The sequence below is a fragment of the Microcaecilia unicolor genome, chromosome 2 (assembly GCF_901765095.1).
Source record: "Microcaecilia unicolor chromosome 2, aMicUni1.1, whole genome shotgun sequence".
Taxonomy (NCBI): Eukaryota; Metazoa; Chordata; class Amphibia; order Gymnophiona; family Siphonopidae; genus Microcaecilia; species Microcaecilia unicolor.
The window spans coordinates 246255074-246276498 of NC_044032.1; the positions used below are offsets into that span (position 1 = coordinate 246255074).

The window sequence follows — 21425 nt, forward strand, 5'->3', positions numbered from 1 at the left end:
GTTAAGCTCACATTGTCTACACACCTTATTACATCCACAACCTCTTTAGGATAAGAGGGAGATAAAAAGAGGTCCCCGTGACATAGACCATTTCCTTAATGTGATAGGTCTCATATTTTCACTAACGTGAGAATGGTTCCTTTAAGGGACTAGAAAGCTATCTACCAACACCACATCACAGTCTGAATATTCAGATGTGTTGTGACCACAGTTTTCTGGTAACAAATATTGTAGACATATTTCCTATCATGATGTACATACATTAAAGAAGATCCATCTATATTGCTTTTTTTTTTTACCTCATGCCTTTGAAGTAGCAGTTCATGGTAAGTTACATTCAGATACAGTAGGTTCATCCCTGTCCCTAGAGGGCTTACAATTTTGATGGTCAATATTCATTTAGTAGGGGTCACTATTTTTTAAGACGCCGACCCTGATATTTAGTGCCAGGCCATGTACTGACACTGGCATTGAATATCATGGCATGAACAGGAAAGAATATGCCCCCTTATTAATGCAGGTGCCAGATGAATATCATCTGGGGCACATATAAGACAATATTTTTATTTATTTTATTTTTTGTTACATTCGTACCCCGCACTTTCCCACTCATGGCAGGCTCAATGCGGCGGGCAATGGAGGGTTAAGTGACTTGCCCAGAGTCACAAGGAGCTGCCTGTGCCAGGAATCAAACTCAGTTCCTCAGGACCAAAGTCCTCCACCTTAACCACTAGGCTACTCCTGCCAGTCTGATCCCCCATGATCCCTTTAGTGTTATCCCCCCCACCATCCACGACCACCCTTGGATCCAAAAAACCCCTGAACCTTCTCCAAACTTGATGTCCCTCCACAATTGCAGAATCCACCCCTCCCTGGATAACACCAGAACCCACTTTCGTGCCCATATCTAGTGGGATGCGGCTGGAGAGTTCCCCTTTCCGCACCTGCCCCATCAGCTCCAGGTCTAAAAACAGCAGGGCAGTAGTGGTATTCTCGCGGAACTAACTCCAGGAACCATACATATCCTGGACTTAAGAATAGTTAAGGAGAGGAGAACTGAAACCTAAGGTTGAGAGATTGATAGTTGCAGTGCAGGACAGTGGATTATGGACAAGATGGTCCATGGCAAGCATAGAAAAAAACTGGTACAACCAACATCTGTAGGTTCTGTAAAATAAAAAATAAAAAGATGGATACAGTTACTCATCTCATAGCTGTGGAGTGCTAATGGTGGAAAATGTTTATACTGATAGCACTTGCTGGAATTTGTGGATTTGCAGACCAAATCTGTCTCCCTTTCTGATTATACAACCGGTAAGTAATTGCAGTTTCAGATCTTTCCTAGCCAAAGGGAAATACCAGTGCTCTAACCTTGAAGACTTAAGACATGGAAAACAAGAGGGAGGATCTCAAGATAAGGGCACCTTAGTGATAGATGTGGAATTTTCTTATTTATAAGCATGAGAACAAAGGAGCTATACACAGATGTGCAAAACACAGCAAATGTCATTATCTCTACAAAGTCAGACTGCTTCAGTAACTATATTACTAACGAATGTTAACACACTACCACCTTATTTCTCATGCCAAAATGAACTGATTATCTAATTTAATCTATAATTTACCCTACCATCTATGTACTTAATGCAATACCACATTGTATTTCTCATTCCGGAAATGGCGATCGCCACTACGGCATACTGTAAGCCACATTGAGCCTGCAAAAAGGGGGGGAAATGTGGGATACAAATGCAACAAATAAATAAATACATGATTATACCAATTTTCAACCAAGGTAATGATGTCTAGGCAATTAATTGACTTCTCACCATGTCTAGAAACTAATGTACTAATGAGGATGTAACACAGTATTTAAATTTGTTACTTGTTCTTGTAGTGTATATACTATGCATCACAAAGACAGCACCTTTTCCTCTTTCTGTATTTTTACTTGCCATGTTTTTCTGTATCGCTGCCTCTGCTGTCTTGTGTTTCTTCCTGTATATATAGTATGTTTGCTGTAACTGGTAAGTTCCTAACACAAAAGTGAAATACTAATTATTCTGCAAAGACCATCTTCTTGTGATATCTATGTAAAAAGATGGGCCTAGTTGATGGAATTACAGATTCAGGGGCTTATCTGTTCATATTCAACCTTCTTGTGTCTTAGAAAAAACATCTACTGCTCTTTCCATCTCCTTTTGGGTTGCTGAAAAGCCAATTTCACATTCTGGACCATGCAGGGGCGTAGCCAGACAGCAGATTTTGGGTGGGCCTAGGCAAGAAGTGGGTGGGCACCAAGTGTTCTCTCCACTCCCCCCCACCAAAAAATATCTCAGCTGGCGGGACAATGTTTCTCTCCATCTTGGCAACCTGCAGCAGGCATGCGCTGAAAAATGAGAATGCGCTGGTGCCAGTATTGTGGAGAGCAGCATTTTTCTTACCATCAGGATGAAGTCTTCAGCTGGAGGAGCTTGGGATCCCCAACAGCTACCGCTAAACATGTGCTACTGTTGGGTGGGCCTGAGCCCTAACTGGATGGGCCTTGGCCCACCCAGGCCCACCTGTGGCTACGCCACTGGGACCGTGATAAAGGATCATTTCTCTCTGCTCTAGCCAGGCCTGTCTTTAGGCAAATACCAATGATGCAACCACATTAGACCATACAAGTGGTGAGGCCCCACAGCTGTTGTAACTGCACAGGCCCAAAGAAGGATTAATGGGGCACCATTTACCTTCATACAAAGCTGCTGAAAGGAGGACATGCAATTTACTCCATGCAAGGCCACTGGCAGGAAGAGGTAGGATAAAGTAGGAACAAGGTTTCAAGAAAAAAGCCTTTCTCTCCTTTGGAATAATTGAGCACAAAAACTGGGGGAGGCAAAAGGAAGTGTGTCTTAGATGCTACTAGTGCTGCTTTTTCCTTCCCATAGAGTCGACCAATCAGCTGCAGAAGGTGGGGAAGCAGTAATGGTCCAAAATTGCTTCCTCCTGCTCCAGTAACTGAGAAAGAGGTATGAACAGGAGGTGCCATGATAGCAGGGGAAGAAGAATGAGAAAAGCGAACAAGGATGTAAAAGAAATGAAATCAATGGGAGGAGAACAAGGGAGGAGAAGGATGAGACATGGTAGCATCAGGAAAGAAAGCAGGCAGAAGAGGATGGAAGTTAGGGATGAGAAAGGTGAGGGAGAGTAGCCAAAAGTAGGGTTGGGACAGCAAGGGAACAGAGAAGGAGACTGAAACATGAGAGACTAGGAGGATGAGAGGTGATAGCAAAGAATGAGAGAATTGGGAGGAGAGGAGAAATGTGAAAAAAAGAGAAGCAAGTTAGGGAATAATAGAAAAGAAGCAAGAGCAGGAGAAGAAAGACAAGGGGAGGGATAATCAAGGAAGAGAAAAAAAGTGAGAGAAGAGATCAGAGAACAAAGGGCTGAGAGAGATAGAAAAGAGAAGATAAATAAGGGGAGGAGGTGGAAGAGGTATAAGCAAGAGGCTGAACAAAAGGTGAGCAAGAAAAGTGAGAGAGTTACAAGCAAGAGGGAAGCTCGAATACGTATCTGGTGCAGTAGCAAAAGGCAAGCCCTTGCATTTTACTTACCATGCCAGGCCTAAAGTAGGCTCCAGCCAAAATGAGCAATATCTGTGAGCAAGACATACTATTGGGTTCCCCTCTTTGTGTCAGTGGAAGAGTTGCTCAATAATCCACTCCTTTGTGTGTGCTGCATGCTGTACCACCTTTGTGTCCATCCCTGTCTACCAAAGCCAGACTCAGGAGCAATGGAGGTAGAGGAGAGGGATGCAGAGAATGGGGAAGTGCTGCATTTCAGAGAGCTTGCCTAATATTTCAGCACTTCAACTGGTAGGTGTAAAGGTGTGCTGCAGGGATGCGGTATCACAACTCCTGTGGATGCTGGATGTTGTGAATGTCTGGGTTTATGAACTGATGGGATTGTGTGTCCTTTTTTCTACAGCTCTCCCAGGGCATGACAGGTTTGGTTAGGTAGGGCCCCTTTTCACATTATATCTAGATTCGTGATTCTGTTTTGACCTAGTTTAAATCTTTATGAGCTAGTAGGGAGTGCTTCTCTTTGGAGTAAGAGAAAGGAGTACTTGGCCATTTGTGAAGCTAGAGTTGCACTTTGACAGGTAAAGAAGCTGGATAAAGGATGTTTAGGTACAGGTTTCCCTTCTATCCTTGTATTTCATCATATCTCCACTTAATACATTTTCCATGTTTTTTCATGAGAATTTTCAGATTATTTCTCATGTGGGTGGACCTGCTAACCACCATATAAATGATGCCAAGCATGGGCAAGTGATTTTGCCTTCTTGTCCATACATGCACTAATGTCTTCCCTTGAACATGTTTCATCTGCTTCTTCTATGCATTTATGGATGTTGCTGATGTCATCATAGCATCTTTGCATATCCAAAACTCCAGATTACTCGAGGATTGGATCAGTCTGGATTTTTGAATTTTCAGGCAGTACTTTTAAAATTCAAATCCAGTGTTTCTCTTCCCCATCCAGTGTCTCTGCTCCCCATTCAGTGTCTCTCTCTGTGTTTCTTCCCCATCCAGCGTCTCTCTTCCTCAAAGGAGGGGGCCCAGGCCCCCAAGGCCTCCTGTGGCTATACCTCTCCCTCCCCCCTGCCTGATCCGGCATCTCTCCCTTCCCTTCCGGCCCTGCCTGCAGCTCTCTCTTACTTCTCTGGTGTACAAATACCTTTTCAGAAGTCTTCTGTTCTACAGCACCAGTGGCAGCTTTACTTACAGGCTGTCTGAGATCTGAAATGGACTTTTTCTTCCACCCTTCTAATACAACTTCCTATTTTTGGAAGGGTCAAAAGGGTCAGAGGGAAAGGCCTGGTGCAGGCTGGAGGCAAACTGTAAGTTTGCCGCTGGTGCTGCAGCGTGGAAGATGCCTGAAAAAGTATTATACACTGGGGGAGTGAGAGAGAGCGCCACAGGCAGGTCCAAGAAGGGAGGGAGAGATGTCAGACAATGTGTGTGTGTGTGGGGGGGGGGGGGGGGGGGGGGGGGGGGAGGAGGGCAGAGAGAAGATGTGCAGCACTTGTAGTCTAGATTTTTGGGCGGTCCGGATATTTCCAATTTTTAGGGGTCTGGATTCTCAGGCAGTCTAGATTTCTGGCATCCGGATTTTTGGACTTCTACTGTAAAAAAAAAAAACAACTTTATGCCTGATATTCAAAGAATTTATGCTTCTAACTTTGGGGTCCTTTTACTGAGCTGCGGAAAGTGCTAGCTCACGTTTACTGCAGCTTGAAATGGCTTACTACCCGATGCACTGAGGTGTCCCCCAGTGATTTTGCACTGTGCGTATGCACACCATGCACTAAAATGTTTTTTTTTTTCTTTCATGGAGGGAGCATGTCTGAGGGTGGAGGGTGGGTGTTTCTATGCTAATCAGTTAGTGTGTTGGCACAGTAGCTATTTTTCAAAAAAAAGTTTTTTTTTGCAGGGGGCGTGTCGTGGGTGGATAATGCAAATACTCACTTGAAACACCACAATATATTTGACTGATAAGTTTCACTTATAATTATAATAATTTTATTTATTTATTTGTTACATTTGTATCCCACATTTTCCCACACATTAGCAGGCTCAATGTGGCTACAATTCGCCGTATTTGGGAGTTCCAATACGGCCGATGTTAAACAAATACAAATAGAATCAGGGTAAGGGAAGGCAGGGGCAAATGGGAACAATAAATGGCAAAGATATAAGAAATAACAGTGTCTTTTAAATCAGTGCAGAGGTGAGGTTGCTAATCAGAAACAGCAGGGTAGGCCTTACAAAACAGATACGTTTTCAAAGTTCGCCTGAATTGTAGATGATCATGTATCGTTTTCACTGCTTTTGGTAAAGCATTCCACATTTGCGTACTTAAATAGGTGAAATTGGATGCGTAGGTTGCCTTATATTTAAGGCCAATGCAAGTAGGATAGTGAAAATTCATATAGGTACGAGATAAGCTGATACTATTCCTGGCTGGTAGATCAATGAGGCCAATCATATAACCAGGGGCATCACCGTAGAGTATCTCGTGATTTCATCCCATTCATCTTATGATCCTACATTCTGCTGGGGCAACAGGTTTACAAAATAGGGAAGTGCATTCAGCTGAAATGTCAGAGGACAAGTCCATGACTTAGAGGATTTTCCTGTGTCTGAAATACTATGCACTTTTTTGAACATTGCTTCCAAAACAAAATAAAGGTCCCTTTTACTAAAGGGTTGCCTTGCAACGCGGCAATGTGGAACTACCACCAGCCCAACTCAGGCAGTGGCAGTAGTTTCACCCCGAGTGCGTAGCATTTCCGGCGCTAGCAGAAATATTAGAAAAATATTTCCGCAGTGGGTTACTGCCGGGTTAGCACAGAAGCCCTTACCTCCACCTCAGTGGGGGATGGTAAGTGCTTCCTCCAAAATGGCCGCACAGCAAGTGCTAACTTACCACACAGCCATTTCTTTTTGGGGTTTTGTTACCCACTGTGGTAAAAGGGGCCCTGGTGTATGGCAAAAATGGTCACCGCTGCTAGTGTAGGGCCCCTTTTACCACAGCTTAGTAAAAGGGTCCCTAAATAAAGAAAAATAAACAAAAATTCCCATAAATAGCATGAACAAACAAAAAAGCAGAATTAGGTCAAAAGGTTTATTAGAACAATACCCGACGTGGCCATGTTCCGCCCTCAGGCTGCGTCAGGGGTAAAACTATCAAGAGTGCATATAAATATATTATATGTTCAGTCTTGCTAGAGTATGAGGAAGGAAACAATTGGAACTTGATTTCTGGACATTTTTTGATCCTACTACAAGTGTGTATAATATATTTATATGCACTCTTGATAGTTTTACCCCTGACGCAGCCTGAGGGCGGAATGTGGCCACGTCGGGTATTGTTCCAATAAACCTTTTGACCTAATTCTGCTTTTTTTGTTTGTTCTTACTATTCTGCAAGCAGTTTTGTACCTTTTGTTTTCCATAAATAGCATGGAAAACTAAAGTTTTGACACTGCCCATGTTGCTTCTGAGAATGTTAGTTTTGATTGGGGACCTTTTTTTTCATTATGTCGTTACAGGAGTAATGTGGCTAAGAGTGTGTGTTCTTTTGGGACAAACACACACTATTCACAAAGGGGCCCTTTTTCTAAAGCTTAGCTCACGGGAATGGAATTAGCACACGCTAAATGCTAAGGAGCCCATTTTACACCTATGGGTTTCTTAGCATGTAGCACGCACTAATTCTATAACTGCATACTAAGCTTTAGTAAAGGGGCCACAAAGAGCGTACACTCTTTCACACATGCATGACGGCTTGTGCATTCATGCAATGTGCACTCTTTGGACCGGATTCAGTAAATGGTGCTGAAAGTTGGGTGCTGTAAAAAATCAGCAAGGATCACTATTGTGTCAAGGATACTCTGAGTTCAATGCTCTTTAGAGCCTATTCCTGTGCCAGAATTTGGGCGTTGCTATTTACACCAGCTAAAAACTGTTGTGAATGTTGGCGCTCAACACTTGGCATTTGGGTACGGGAATGGCAATAGTCTATAAGTCTGCACACAATTTTATGGACCTCCCCTTTTCAGTTGTGTGCTAGGGGATTTAGGCACAGGGTTACAGAATGCTACGCAAGCAAATATTTAATAATGCCAAATAACAGCAATAATTGTTAACATCAATTTATTGCAATTGATAGGCTCATATGCCAATTAATTTGCATGCTCATTTTCAATCGGTGCCCAACTTTGGATGCCACATATAGAATCCAGGGGTTTGTGAATAGTCCAGATTCTTTAAGAATCTGGCTGACATTTATAACTATTTTACCGGCCAGCAAAGTGCTAATATTCAGCTAATATTCAGCTCGAGACAGCCAGCTATCTCGGCTGAATATTACCACTTAGTGTCTAGCCCGGTCATCGGTTATATCACATGACATAGCCAGTTAGCACCAATATTCATTGGCTGACCGCCTAAGTTTAATGGCCAGAAAGACCCATGTAAATAGCAGGTCTATCTTTGGCCACTATAACTTAGTTGGTCAGCTGATGAATATTGTTTTTTTTTTTCACATTTCCAAATATTTTATTAATTTTCAAAGAATACAAATAACAGGAAAACAATGATGGAAAACCTAGGAAGCAAGAAACACAACAGGTGGGAAAGGAAAAAAAAAAGAGAAAGGAAAGAAGAGAAAAAAGGAGGGGAAAGCATCCAGGTGTTTAACAAATAAGTCCTTTGTACTGGTTTAAGGTGTGGCCTGAATAGTTTGGAGGTAGTTGTCCAAAATAGACCAAATATTTTTCTTAGATACTATCATCCAACTTTTCGCAGCCATGGCAAGCTCAAACTTCTGATGCTGCAGGACTGTATTCCACCAGAAATAAATATTCAGCAACTGTGCGTTTTTCCAGTTTTGCAAAATATGCTGTTGAGCAATAGTGAGGAGAATGTCCAATAGTTTTGATTGCGGGGGAGGTCAAATCAAAAGTTGCATGAACGGACTTAAAAATTACAATTGAATAAGTCAGATCATCAGTTATGGGCAAAAGTTTTTGTATAATATTCCAAACAGCCTTCCAGAATTGAAAGATCGGAGGACACTCATATAGCATATGAGAGAAAGTACCCACTTGCAGCAAACAGTGCCAACATTTGTCTGATGAGCTCAGGCCAGCAGTAGCAAGTTTTCGAGGAGTCCAATTGGTTTTATGATACAAAAAAAACATAGACTGCAAAACCGCTGCAGAGGAAAGAGGTTTCATAACTTTAGACCAGAAACAGAACCACATATTTTCATCTACCACAGACTCTGTATCAAGCTGCCAATTATGTTGAAGGGCAGTATTGAAGTTGTGTGTTGCGTTAATAAAAATTTTATAAATAGATGAAGCTGTGTGCCCAGCTAATACTAGTGTCTGGGCGTTGGCAAATAAAGAAGGCAGCTGAGATGACAATGATGCCAGCTCAACAGATGCCTTCACACTATGAGTAAGTTGCATCCATTGAAAGAACATAGTAGGAGGTAGAGAAAATTTGGATACCACCTCAGAAAAGGACCAAAAACTATTATCAGCATTAACAATATCAGACAGATAGAAGACTCCCTTATCTATCCACTCTTTCCAAAAGAATGGAGCCTTATTTATTAAGATATGCGGATTATACCAAAGTGACTGATGTGATGACTTACTGAGAGGTATTGCTTGAAATTTGTCGAGATCCAATAAACATTTGACCGTGGAGACTATAATCTGATTAACTCTATGTGATGGAAATGAAGAAGCAGTAAGAAGAAGCGGTAAAGTGAGAGGAGCTACCATGGCCTCCTCCAATTGCAGCCACATGGGCTTGTATTCAGAAGCGCGGAAGAACCACCTGCACCCCTGCTGTGAAATGTAAGATTTATGATAAGTGAGGAAGTCGGGAAATAAAACTCCGCCTTTTTCCCTGGTGCATTTAAGTTTCCTCAAAGCAATCTTTGGAGGGTTATTTGACCATAGAAAGGAAGATAATAATTTGTCAACTTGTGAGTAGAATGGAAGGGGGAAGACGATCGGAAGCATACTGAGGATATAATTAATTTTTGGAGATATCATCATTTTAATAGTTTCAAGCCGGCCCCACCAGGACAAGTGTAGAGGATGCCAGGAATGCAGCAAAGCTTTAAGGGTTTTCAAGATTAAGTCGGAGTTATGATGAATAGAATCTATGGCGTTGACGTGCAATTCTATTCCTAAGTATTTAATTTTTGGGGTGGCCCACACCAAGTTAAAAGACTGAGCTATATTCGGAAGCGCTAATGCGTTGAGAGGAAATAATTCCGTCTTCTGCTGATTGATTTTGTAGCCCGAAAATTTGGAAAAGTGAGCGATTAGGTCCAGGAGCACTGGGATAGACTGATTTGGATCAGAAATATAAAGTAAGACATCATCTGCATAGGCAGAGTACTTAAATTCTAGATCTTTATAGACAATTCCATGTACACATGCATGAGATCTAATCGCAATTAGAAGCGGCTCTAATGCAATATTGAAGAGGTATGGGGATAATGGACAGCCTTGCCTGGTGCCACGGAGCAAAATAATGTTCTCTGACAAAAGGTTATTAGTGATTACCTTGGCTACTGGTTTTGCATAAAGAGACTGAACTTTAAGCACAAATTCAGAAGGGCAGCCGAACCAGGTTAGCACTTCAAAGAGAAAGTTCCATTCAACCCTGTCAAAGGCCTTTTCTGCATCCAATGATAAAGCCACAATTAGTTGGGGCTGGAAAGAGGCTATATGCGATAAATGAAGAAAAAGCTTTGCGTTATCGCTAATAAGTCGTCCAGGCATGAAACCTACTTGACAGGGATGAATAATTTTATGCACAACTTTTTTAAGACGGTTGGCTAGAATTTTAGCGTATAGTTTATAGTCCACATTGAGTAAGGATATAGGCCAGTAATTAGACACCAAAAGAGGATCTCTATTCGGTTTAGGAATGACCGTTATGACTGCCTCTGCGAATCGACTGGTAGAGGTGGTTTCCGGAGACAGGTCATTGAATAAAAGTAAGAGAAAAGGAATGAGGTCAAATTTAAAGACTTTGTAAAACTCTATAGGGATCCCGTCTGAGCCTGGGGACTTCCCTAGAGGAGAGTCTTGGATGGCCACTCTAATTTCTTTTTCAGTGATGGGCTCCAGAAGGGGGATGACTTCCTGCTCTGTCCATTTAGGACATTGTAGAGGGGTTAAAAAGTTTTCCGTTAAGTGAAGTGATTGAGGGGCTTCTGACTGGTATAGTTCTGAATAAAAATGATGAAAAGCCCTGGAAATATCGGTTTGAGAGGTGACAATGCTATGCTCAGATATTTTAATGGCAGAGATCTGCACCTTGGATCTTTTTCTTTTTAGATAATTATTGAATATTGGTTTAACTGGCTATGTTTTAGTGGCCATAACCCCCCCCCCCCCTTCCTGGAAATTCAATGCTGGTTGTCGGATATGGCCTCGGTATTGAATTTCCAGGTTTGCTGCCTCCCGCAGTCTCAATATCGGCCCCAGCATGCACTCTTTTGGAAGTGTGTGCACTATTCACAGCGCACAAAAAATAAACACAAAATTTTGAGTCTTTGCTGATCATTTTCATTTGTCAACAACATGAAATGACACGGGTAACGTTGTTGACATTTTCTATGTCATTTCAAACAAATTCATCTATCTTTTTTTTCTTCTTCTCATTTAATCTTTCCTTTATATTATGTAATTCCTTTCAATTTCTCTTTTGATTGTACACTGCTTTGATTTTACAGAGAAAGGTGGTGTATCAAATACCAAATAAACTAAACTAAACTAAACAAAAAATTCCAGCATACTGTGCAATGTGAGGTTAAACCTCAAGCCTGGAGGATAGGCTCGGTATTTTATGGATCTTCTTGCCTGTATTAGTGTTGCTTAGAGCTTTTAGTATTTCACGTTATGTGTGAGTACTTCAAGGATGAATATAAAGTTTACTGAATTCCTACAGTTTTTAGGACAAAGCCACCTTTGTTTATTGTATACAGTGTTCCTCAGAGTGTTTCAGGCACACAGAGGAGACTCGGCCTTATATTCAGGCCCTGGCTTCATCAATGCTAGAGGCATCTCAATACATGTCTTTATGATATGTAGAAATACAAGTGGCTGGTCTTAAAACAACTCTGTGGAAGTTGGTTCAATTAAATCAAATGAAAGACTGCTCCTGAAACATTAACACGAATGGACTTGAATTTGTGTGCTTTTTCCAAACCCAGGTGAGTTACAGTCAGGAAGACAAGCTATTTCATTGTCCAAGTGGAATTACCAGTGCTGTACCTAAAAGTATGAAGGATCAAGTGATTAGCCCAAGGTTACAAAGAGCATCAATGGGAGAAGCAGGATATGATCCCTTGTTTCCCTGGTTCTCAGCCTAGGGATCTAACCATTAGGCTAGTTCTCACAAAGGTGCCCTCAGCTCGAAACCCATTTCTCTTGCTTCTTCCAGTTTCCACTATGATCTACAGTACATAGGGGCCCTTTTACAAAGGCGTGCTAGTGTTTTTAGCATGCGCTAAAAAAAGCACACGTTCAACGTTAAAGACACCCATTAATTTCTATGGGCATCTCTAGCATTTAGCATGTGCTAATAACGCTAGTGCGCCTTTGTAAAAGGACCCCTCAATTTCCAGCTAAAATTCTAATTCTAGTTGTCAAAATTTCCATGTATCCAAATCCATAAGCACTGGCAATTACATAAGGGGAATAAACATAAGAAGACCTCACATTTCAGTTAAAACAAATCAAATCACAGACACCAATTGGTTTCAGCTTTTTATTTTTTGAAGAGCTTTTAACTGGAGTTAGCGTTCTGTGGAAAATTCTGTAAACACACTGCAGTGCTTGATACTTCTAGTATCTTAGAACACCATTCACAGATAAGTGGTTGGGGAATTGAGGCAAATTTAGTTGACTTCACAGACCATATGAGTAAGCCCAGATTTATGATGGCATGAAATAAGAGCATTTGTTTCTTTTTATTTTTTCACAGGTTGTGCACTAATGTTTGGATTAGTGTGTGATACTTGCAAATAAATAATACAGAAGCACTTACTACTTCCCATTTAATTCCACATTATCCAGTTAGCACAGGCTAATGTGAACACACTAGCTAGATAACACTTTCATGCCCATTATTCACCCATAAACTTGTGAACTGGCAAAACATATATTGTGGTCAAATATCACAAATACTCACTTATAATAATAACAGGAACCTCAGAGGTGGTGCTTGACAAGTAATACTTTTTCGTCAAGCTTCATCCACCAGCCAATGAAGGAGCCGATGAAGAGGTTGGTAGATGAAGCTTGACGAAAAAGTATTACTTGTCAAGTACCATTGCTGAGGTTCCTGTTATTCTGATACAATTTGATAACCAGAATTAAATTTCTTAGAAAACACATACTGTAACTTTCAAACTCTATACAGACATCTGATGACTCTATAAGGAGCCCTTTAAACTGTGTTAAGCACTTAACACAGGGTTTACACCGCATGGCAATTACTAGTGGCTTTGCGATGTTTTCTGTAAACTCCATGTTAAAAGTGGTTTTTTTGTGTGTTAGGGGGTGTATCATGGGCTGAGAATGGGCATGAAAGGCGTTTTGCAATTCGTGTGCTGCAAATGATCCCTCCTGTTTACTAAGCTGTGCTAGCAGTTGCCACACGGAAATGTCGACACAGCCCATTCAAAGCGAACAGGCTTTGTCAGCATTAGTGCCAGGCAGCCACTAGCATGGCTTAGTAAATGGGGAGGAGGGGGGGGGGGGGGGGGAAATGTGCTAATCGTCACTTTTGCATTTACTGTGGGACCATTAACCACCTTCTAAACAGAAGTTGCTAAGGTCTAGAATCTATATATGGTGCCAAATAAAATCAGTGCCCAAAAATGTGCTATTCTATAAGCCACCCTTGACATTCAGTGCAGTTTACAGAATAGCATTTATGCCTGGCACCCTTTTTTTCACGAACAAGTCCCAAAAAAGTGCCCTAAATGACCAGATGACCACCAGAGGGAATCGGGGATGACCACCCCTGACTCCCCCAGTGGTCACTAACCCCCTCCCACCCAAAAAACCAACTTTAAAATCTTTTTTCCAGCCTGTATACCAGTCTCAAATGTCATACCCAGCTCCATCACAGCAGTATGCAGGTCCCTGGAGCAGTTGTTAGTGGTTGCAGTGGACTTCAGGCAAGTGGACCCAGGCCCCTCCCCCCTACCTGTTACACTTGTGGTGGTAAATGGGAGTCCTCCAAACCGCCCCCAAAACCCACTGTACCCACATCTAGGTGCCCCCCTTCAGCCATAAGTGCTATAGTAATAGTGTAGAGTTGTGGGGAGTGGGTTTTGGGGGGGATTTGGGGGGGCTCAGCACCCAAGGGAAGGGAGCTATGGACTTCAGAGGTAGTTAACTTTTTTTAAAATTGTTACAAGTACCCCCTAGGGTGCCCGTTTGGTGTCCTGGCATGTGAGGGGGACTAGTGCACTACGAATCCTGGCCCCTCCCACGACCCAATGCCTTAGATTTGTTCGCTTTTGAGCTGGGCGCCTTCGGTTTCCATTATTGCTGAAAAACGATACCGCCCAGCTCAAATCCGCACAAATCCGATGCATTTGGCTGGCACAAACCGTATTATCGGAAAAAAGATGGACGCCCATTTTTTTTCAAAAATACGGTTTGTCCCGCTCCTTCACGTACCCGTTCTCGGAGATAGACACCCATGGAGATGGGCGTTCACGTTCGATTATGCCCCTGCACATCATCATCATTGTCAAGTGCTATATAACTCATTATTTGCTTCTTCATCTTCATTGTTATCATTGTCATGCTGTTCAATTACATAGAAGGCTTTCACAAAGTTGAAATCATTGTCTGTTGTTGTTCTAACAATTTCTCATCTGATGACAAAGTCTGTTTGAATATCTTCAAGAACTGATGCAAGAATATCAAATGTATGGGAATCCTTCAGTCTTAAGGCCAGACAAGCAGACTTCCTCTCTAAAGACTCTATCAATCTAGTGGACAGTCACCCCAATGTAACATTTTCCATTGGATGACCAAGCAGTCTGTTGCTGTAGAGAGATATGTCTGTTCACCATCTCCACTTTATAGTGACCAATTTTGCTGTTCAGTGAATATAGCCTATCTGAACAGTGGAGTTGCCTGTCTTTGTTGAATTGGTAGGCTACATTCACTGAACAGCAACATTTTAAATGAAATGATACACTGTTTGTGTGGTGAAGTTTGCAATAGCAAAATCCTGTTCCAAGTTTTGCTGTTTCGTTGGGTTTACAGAGGAATCATTATTTACATCTCGCTTCTGCTTTCACTTTTAACTGCAAGCATCAGATGTAACTGAGTAAAAGTAGTAAAATTTGGTGAAATTGTTACTTCAGTAAAAGTAAAAAAAAAGAAATGTTATCCTGTGCTACTTTAAAGTAAAAGTGACAAAACGTTTACTTAAGTACAATAACTAATTATATGTACTTAGTTACTATACAACACCGATCACTACAGACCACCCCAGCTAACGCCGGGGTGGACTGAGGGCAGAGTCTGGGTGGAACTGGAAGTTATCCTGGGACCAGCTATATTTAGTGACTATATTGGATACCTAACCAGAGAATTTAGGACAGGGAAAAAGCTGAAGGATATCAGCTAGTGCTGAATATCCAGGTATATCTTCAAATACCGTGGATGGTGTTTAAATGAAACATTGATTCAGGAGTCGTAATATTGACACGTGAGTGCTTATCAGTGTTTTCACAGTAACAAGTTCCATTGATTGGCACTTTTTGGGACACTGCCAGGTACTTGTAACCTGGATTGACCACTGTTGGAAACAGGTTACTGGCCAGGTGGATCCTTGGTCTGACCCAGTAGGGCAACTCTTATGTTCATATGTACCTTTTAAGGTGCAAACAAATATTTACATTTGTATAGCTGGGGGGTAGTTAGAATGGGAAAAACACAAAACAGAGTGAAAAAGCTCAAGATAGGCAAATAGGAGAAATGAGAAAGCACTAGGGCAGTGATGGTGAACCTATGGCACACGTGCCAGAGAGGGCACGCAGAGCCCTCTCTGTTGGCACGCGCGCCGTCACCTCAGCCACTTCCAGCCCCCCTCCGAATAAGTCATACCTGCATCAGGCCGGCCTCCCTCCCTTCCACCCAGCACCAGGCCCCCCCCCCCCTCCGAAATTTAATGGTCATACCTGCTCGGGGTTAAGGCGGCAGCGGCAGTGAAAAGCGCTGGCTCGGTGCGCCTTCAGCCTTCCCTCTGTTTCTCAAGCGCTGGTCCCGCCTTTGCGGAAACAGGAAATGAGGGCGGGACCAGCACTTGAGAGACAGAAGGGAAGGCTGAAGGCACGCCGAGCCAGCGATTTTCACTAACGCTGCCGACATCGCCTTAACCCCGAGCAGGTATATGTGTTGATTTCCTTCCCCCAATCTAAACACATCCACAGAACCCTTCCTTTTCTTGTGGCTAAAAATGCACATGCTCTGGAAGTTCATGCACAGTTGTACCCCTTTAAAACTGCCAGGAAACGGGGCAGAGCAGGGGGAAGGGGAGGACCAGGATGGGTCAAAAGTGCATGAAGGGATTTCATTTTGAAATCCTGGAATGCTGTTTACTTTGTACCTGGAAAATGTGTAGGACAAATGATTCCTGCTGTACCACCCAGCCACTCCGCTCACATGTCCCCCGACACCAAGTACCTGTAGATCTGCATGGATAGTTCATACTCCATGGAAATTAGCTATTTATAGACACTTGTTATACCATCAATCACACCAGACTGCTGCTGGGCGCTTGACAAAAATTAAGCTCAGTGAAAGGAACTTATGATTGCAGAGAGGAAAATGCCAGGGGAAAGAATTAGTGACAGAATAAGAGAGAAGAAAATGGAGAGAGAAGAGAGGGAATCACAGGGAGCAAGGGGAGGGAGGGATGCCTGGTGCCTGGTGGGTGGGAGGGAGGGATGCCTGGTGCTGGGTGGGTGGGTGGGAGGGACAGAGAGATGCCTGATGGGAGGGAGGGATGCCTGATGCCTGGTGGGAGGGAGGGAGGGAGGAAGGGAGGGAGGGAAGGAAGCCCTGGAAATGGAGTTAAGAGAACAGATAGAGAGCAGCAGAATCAGAGACTAGGACCAATATGGACAGAAAAACAAAATCACCAGACAACAAAGGTAGAAAAAATCATTTTATTTTCATTTTAGTGTTTGGAATATGTCCAATTTGAGAATTTACATCTGCTGTCTTATTTTGCACTGGGTATACTGGAGCTGTAACAGCTTACAGAAATGATTTATAATGAAAAAAAATCATGTTATTTTTTTCTTCTATACTAGTATAATATTTTCAATGATGTCTGTTTATATGCGCCATGGCTGGTGTAAGGGGTGTGGCTATCATAGGGGTGGAGTCATATGTGGTGACCCCGCCCATAATGAGTACCGGCACCTGTTATTCAGGTTAAATTGCCCTGTTGGCACTTTGCGATAATTAGATTTTGGGTTGCTGTTTGGGCACTCGGTCTCTGAAAGGTTCGCCATCACTGCACTAGGGGAAGTGGATTTTTCCAGTGTTTATCAGTTTAATCCTAAAATCAAATGCGCTAGATGTAGAACAGGACAGGGTTTTGTTTTGTTTTTTAACCGTTTTGCATTTATGACATTTAATGGAAAAATAAAATGAAAAGGAAGGTTAAAATTCACTAGTTTTACATAAGTCTACTAGTACAACTATAAAGGCAATATGGACAAGAAAGCAGATTTTCAACAACGGATAAATCACAATAAAATCATTTCTTTACCAATCTCATTTTAAAGTATTAAATTTCACTGAATTATCAGAGGTTAAATGCTGTTTAGGCACTGGGCAAGTTTAAAGATATATAGATCTTATACTATACATAAATGCATTTCTAAAATTGTAATACGAAAAGAGAATGTCACAAATGTAAAGCCGTTGGTCAAAACACACATCCTTTGTGTATCAGGTGCTTCGCATTAATTTCTGCTCTGGAGCAGGCTTATGAATTCTTCTGGGAAATCTTGATTACAACAGATTTCACTTCTGTGTACTCTGCAAGGCCATATTCACCCCTAGAAAATTAATCAGACAGAAAGAAGCTAGTGGTAATTCTTAAACACATTTTTTTTGTCTTTTTCCCTGTCTTCCTGCCCAGGTGCACTTTGTTGCATCTCTCTTCCCAGGCAGCATGCCCTTACTGTTCAGAAGATTGGAAAGGGTTGGCTCCTAAAACCCACCTGTAAACCACTTGTTGGCCAGTAGGGGCCGCCAGACACACAGCTGCTGTTATTCCTCTGTTCTGTACTACCTCCATAGCATTAACCAGTGACAATTCCTATTACATCTACCAGCATACTGACAGAGAAATAAGTATAATGGAGTAAATATTCACCAGCAATAAGCATTATTTTGGGTCTCTGCCAGCATTATGCAGCGATATTCAATGCTGGGCAATGTCTGGGTACCAGCATTCAATATCTGGTTATTTGTGGGCAGCTATCACTTATGGGGTTAAGGGGCCCTTTTATAAAGTGGCGGTAGAGCTACTGCCGCTTTGTCGAGTGCCAATCCGGCACTACCACTGGCTCACCACAGGAGCCACAGGTAGTGGCGGCCCCATCGCGCTCCATTTCTGGCGTGACCAAAATTTTATTTCACCGCTGGGGAGTTACCCAGTGGTAATCAGGCAGTGCCGCGCGCTGCCTGGTTGATACCGGGTTAGCATGGTGAGCCCTTACCGCCTCCTAAATAGGTGGCAGTAAGGGCTCCCCTTGGAAATGGCTGTGTGGCAAGTATTTACTTACTTCACAGCCATTTCCTTTTTTTTTGGCTTTTTACCCGCTGCAGTAAAAGGGGCCTTGGCACACGGAAAGGAGCCCTAAGTGAGATATTCAGCATGTAACCTCCTAAGTGAAACCAGATAAAGATAGGGCTGAGTTTTATGTGGTCCAATTGGTCCGGTTAACATAGGCGATTAAGAGCTTCTTTTCTAAGCGGCAGTAAGCCCAACGCAGGCTTACCACTTGCTAAACAGGAAGTAAAGCCGGGCTACTGCAGCAGCCCGGCGGTACTTCCCACCCCTAGCGTGCCGTCATAACCAGCGCTACAAAAATATATTTATTTTTGTAGTGTCGGGGTGTACCTGGCAGTAATCGGGCAGTGCGGCGTGCTGCCTGGTTACCGCCGGGTTAGCGCGGAGCAGGCCCCTCCCCCTGAAATGGCCGAATGTTATTTGAGTGTCCTCCTATTCGAAAATTTTGGTCTGAAATATGGAGATTTATTCAACAGGTTTCAAGATCTAATGAACCCATCTTGCTGGGCTTTAATTTTTCTATGTGCGCTTCGAGAATTGAAATGCTCTTCAAAATTAGTAGATATTCTTATATTTATGGGGATTCAAATGGTTTTATCCAGCTGGAAAGCAATATTTCTTTTTATGTAGAATTTTTGTGGAACTGCGTATGTCAATTTCACAAATAGGAGTTACATGCAGCGATTAAAACTGGAACACATGGCACGTTGAAATCTCTCTGGCAATCCATGGATTAACTATATAATTTGATTATTTACTTATTGTATCGGATGTCGAGTATGTCTTTTGTTGGCTGGTGACTTCTGTTTCTTGTTTGGTTTTATGTACATACTATAATGTACATTTTCAATAAAATAAATTGAACTATAAAATAGTCTTCTTTCTCTTTTCCCTTAACGTCTGCAAAACTATAAATATTGCTGCCACATAACCAGTGTTTCAAATCATCAATATGTGCCATCCTTTAGCATTAATGTTGGGAATGCGAAGTAATCTCCACCATGAGGTACTGAATTATAGGGGATTGGTCTGCCTTATGACTTATGCTTACAGAGCCTTGTTCATTAGGAGTTGCTCTCATTCCCTAATTTTAAGGAACATCTGTTATATGTACAGTCCATGGCAGTATGTTCTAAGTTTCAATAAGAAGTCATTTGGAAACGCATGGAAAGTTATTTCACATAAAACTATTTTACTACTTCAAGATGGGTTGTTTACTTACATTTCTCGTCCATTTCCTGACATTTTAAATCCACCAAAGGGGCACTGAGGTGACAATGAACCGTAGCAGTTAACCCTAATAAAGAATGGAGATAAGATTATAACCCAGTGTAATACTTTTACAATTTGCAGTATACACGACTTTGACTTCAGAAGTCATTATTGTTCATGTAGACAGACAGATTTTCTACTTGTTACTGCCTAACAAACATTGACAGAACAAACTCTGTTGCCATTCTTAAAACACCAGTGTTTTATTTTTTAGCTTTGACAATAAACACATCTTATTGGGTTGAGATTTGGATTTAGCTCCTATCCTTTTCAGTAGTAGCTGAAAGTGAGTTATATTCAGGTACACTGGGTATTTCCCTATCCCCAGAGAGCTCACAAGTTTGTACCTGAGACAATGGAGGATTAAGGGGTCCTTTTACTAAGGTGCACTGAAAAATGTCCTGCAGTAGTGTAGACGCCTGTTTTGGACGATCACAGATCCATTTTTCAGCGCACCTGCAAAAAATGCCTTTTTTATTTTTGCCAAAAAAGGACGTGCGGAAAAATCAAAAATTAGCGCGTGTCCATTTTGAGTCTGAGACTTTACTGCCAGCCATTGACCTAGCGGTAAAGTCTCACATGGTAACCAGGCAGTAATGACCTGCGCGCATCCGATATATGTGTCCGAAAATAAAAATTATTTTTCAGATGCACATATCGTACGCACGCCAAAAATGAAATTATGAAAAAGCCAAGCAGTAGCTCTATTTTGGCGCATGTTGGGCATGCATAGATGCTTACGCGGCTTAGTAAAATGGCCTCTAAGTGACTTGGACAAGGTCACAAGGAGGGACAGTGGGATTTGAACCTGACATTCCTGATACTTAGCCTGTTGCTCTAATCATTAAGCTACACATCCACTCCCCTCATTAAGTCTCGGGAAAAAAAATCTTCAGTAACATTTTTAAATGTTAAAGTCTTGAAGAAAATGTAGAGATTAATATTTAACAGTATGCAGAGCATTTATTGGGGATGATGGAGTATAATCTACTGGTATAATTAATTTACATGGACTGAGAAACGGAAGAAAATATACCCTGTCAATTTCCCACTGTGGTCCAGAGTGCAATGGCCATTTGTGCCACCATGCCTGGAGAAAGTCATTCTTGCTTGAAGCAATTCCTTATTGTACTGTGTCCTAACCAATGTGCCATGGAAAGCCACTGTTTACAAAACCTTGATATGCTGCCTTTCTGTGATACTACCAAGTGGTTTACATACATGTATTCCACGTATTTGCAAAGGTGGAAATAAGAGAGAACGACAGCCGGCTTGGTTAAAAGGGGAAGTAAAAGAGACTATTACAGCCAAAAGATTGTCCTTCAAAGAATGGAAAAAGGATCCAAATGAATAAAATAAAAAGCAACATAAGCACTGGCAAGTCAGATGCAAAGCATTAATAAAGAAGGTTAAAAGAGAATATGGAGAGAAACTTGCCGCAGAGGCTAAAACTCACAATAGCATCTTTTTCAGGTACATCAGAAGCAGAAAGCCTGTGAGCGGATCCATGAGACCGTTAGATAATGAAGGAGCAAAAGGGGCACTCAGGGAGGATAAGGCCATAGCGGAGAAACTGAGTGAATTCTTTGCTTCGGTCTTTATGGAAGAAGATGTAAGAGATCTGCCTGTACCGGAAATGGTTTTCAAGAGTGATGATGCGGAGGAACTGAAAGAAATCTCAGTGAACCTGGAAGATGTACTGAGCCAAATTGACAAATT

At 42.0% G+C, this 21425-nt stretch overlaps 1 protein-coding gene across 1 annotated transcript in view; it reads right to left on the reverse strand.

The window, feature by feature from the left end:
- Positions 1-17501: 17501 nt before the first annotated feature.
- The window catches only part of ALDH1A1 (aldehyde dehydrogenase 1 family member A1), a 73519-nt gene continuing 69595 nt past the window's right edge, over positions 17502-21425 (reverse strand). The window contains exons 12-13 of the mRNA XM_030193868.1: positions 19657-19731; positions 17502-17694 (exon numbers count right to left, since the gene is read on the reverse strand). Coding sequence (XP_030049728.1) covers positions 17622-17694; positions 19657-19731 — 148 coding nt within the window. The 3' untranslated portion in view covers positions 17502-17621. The remainder of the gene's footprint in view (positions 17695-19656; positions 19732-21425) is intronic.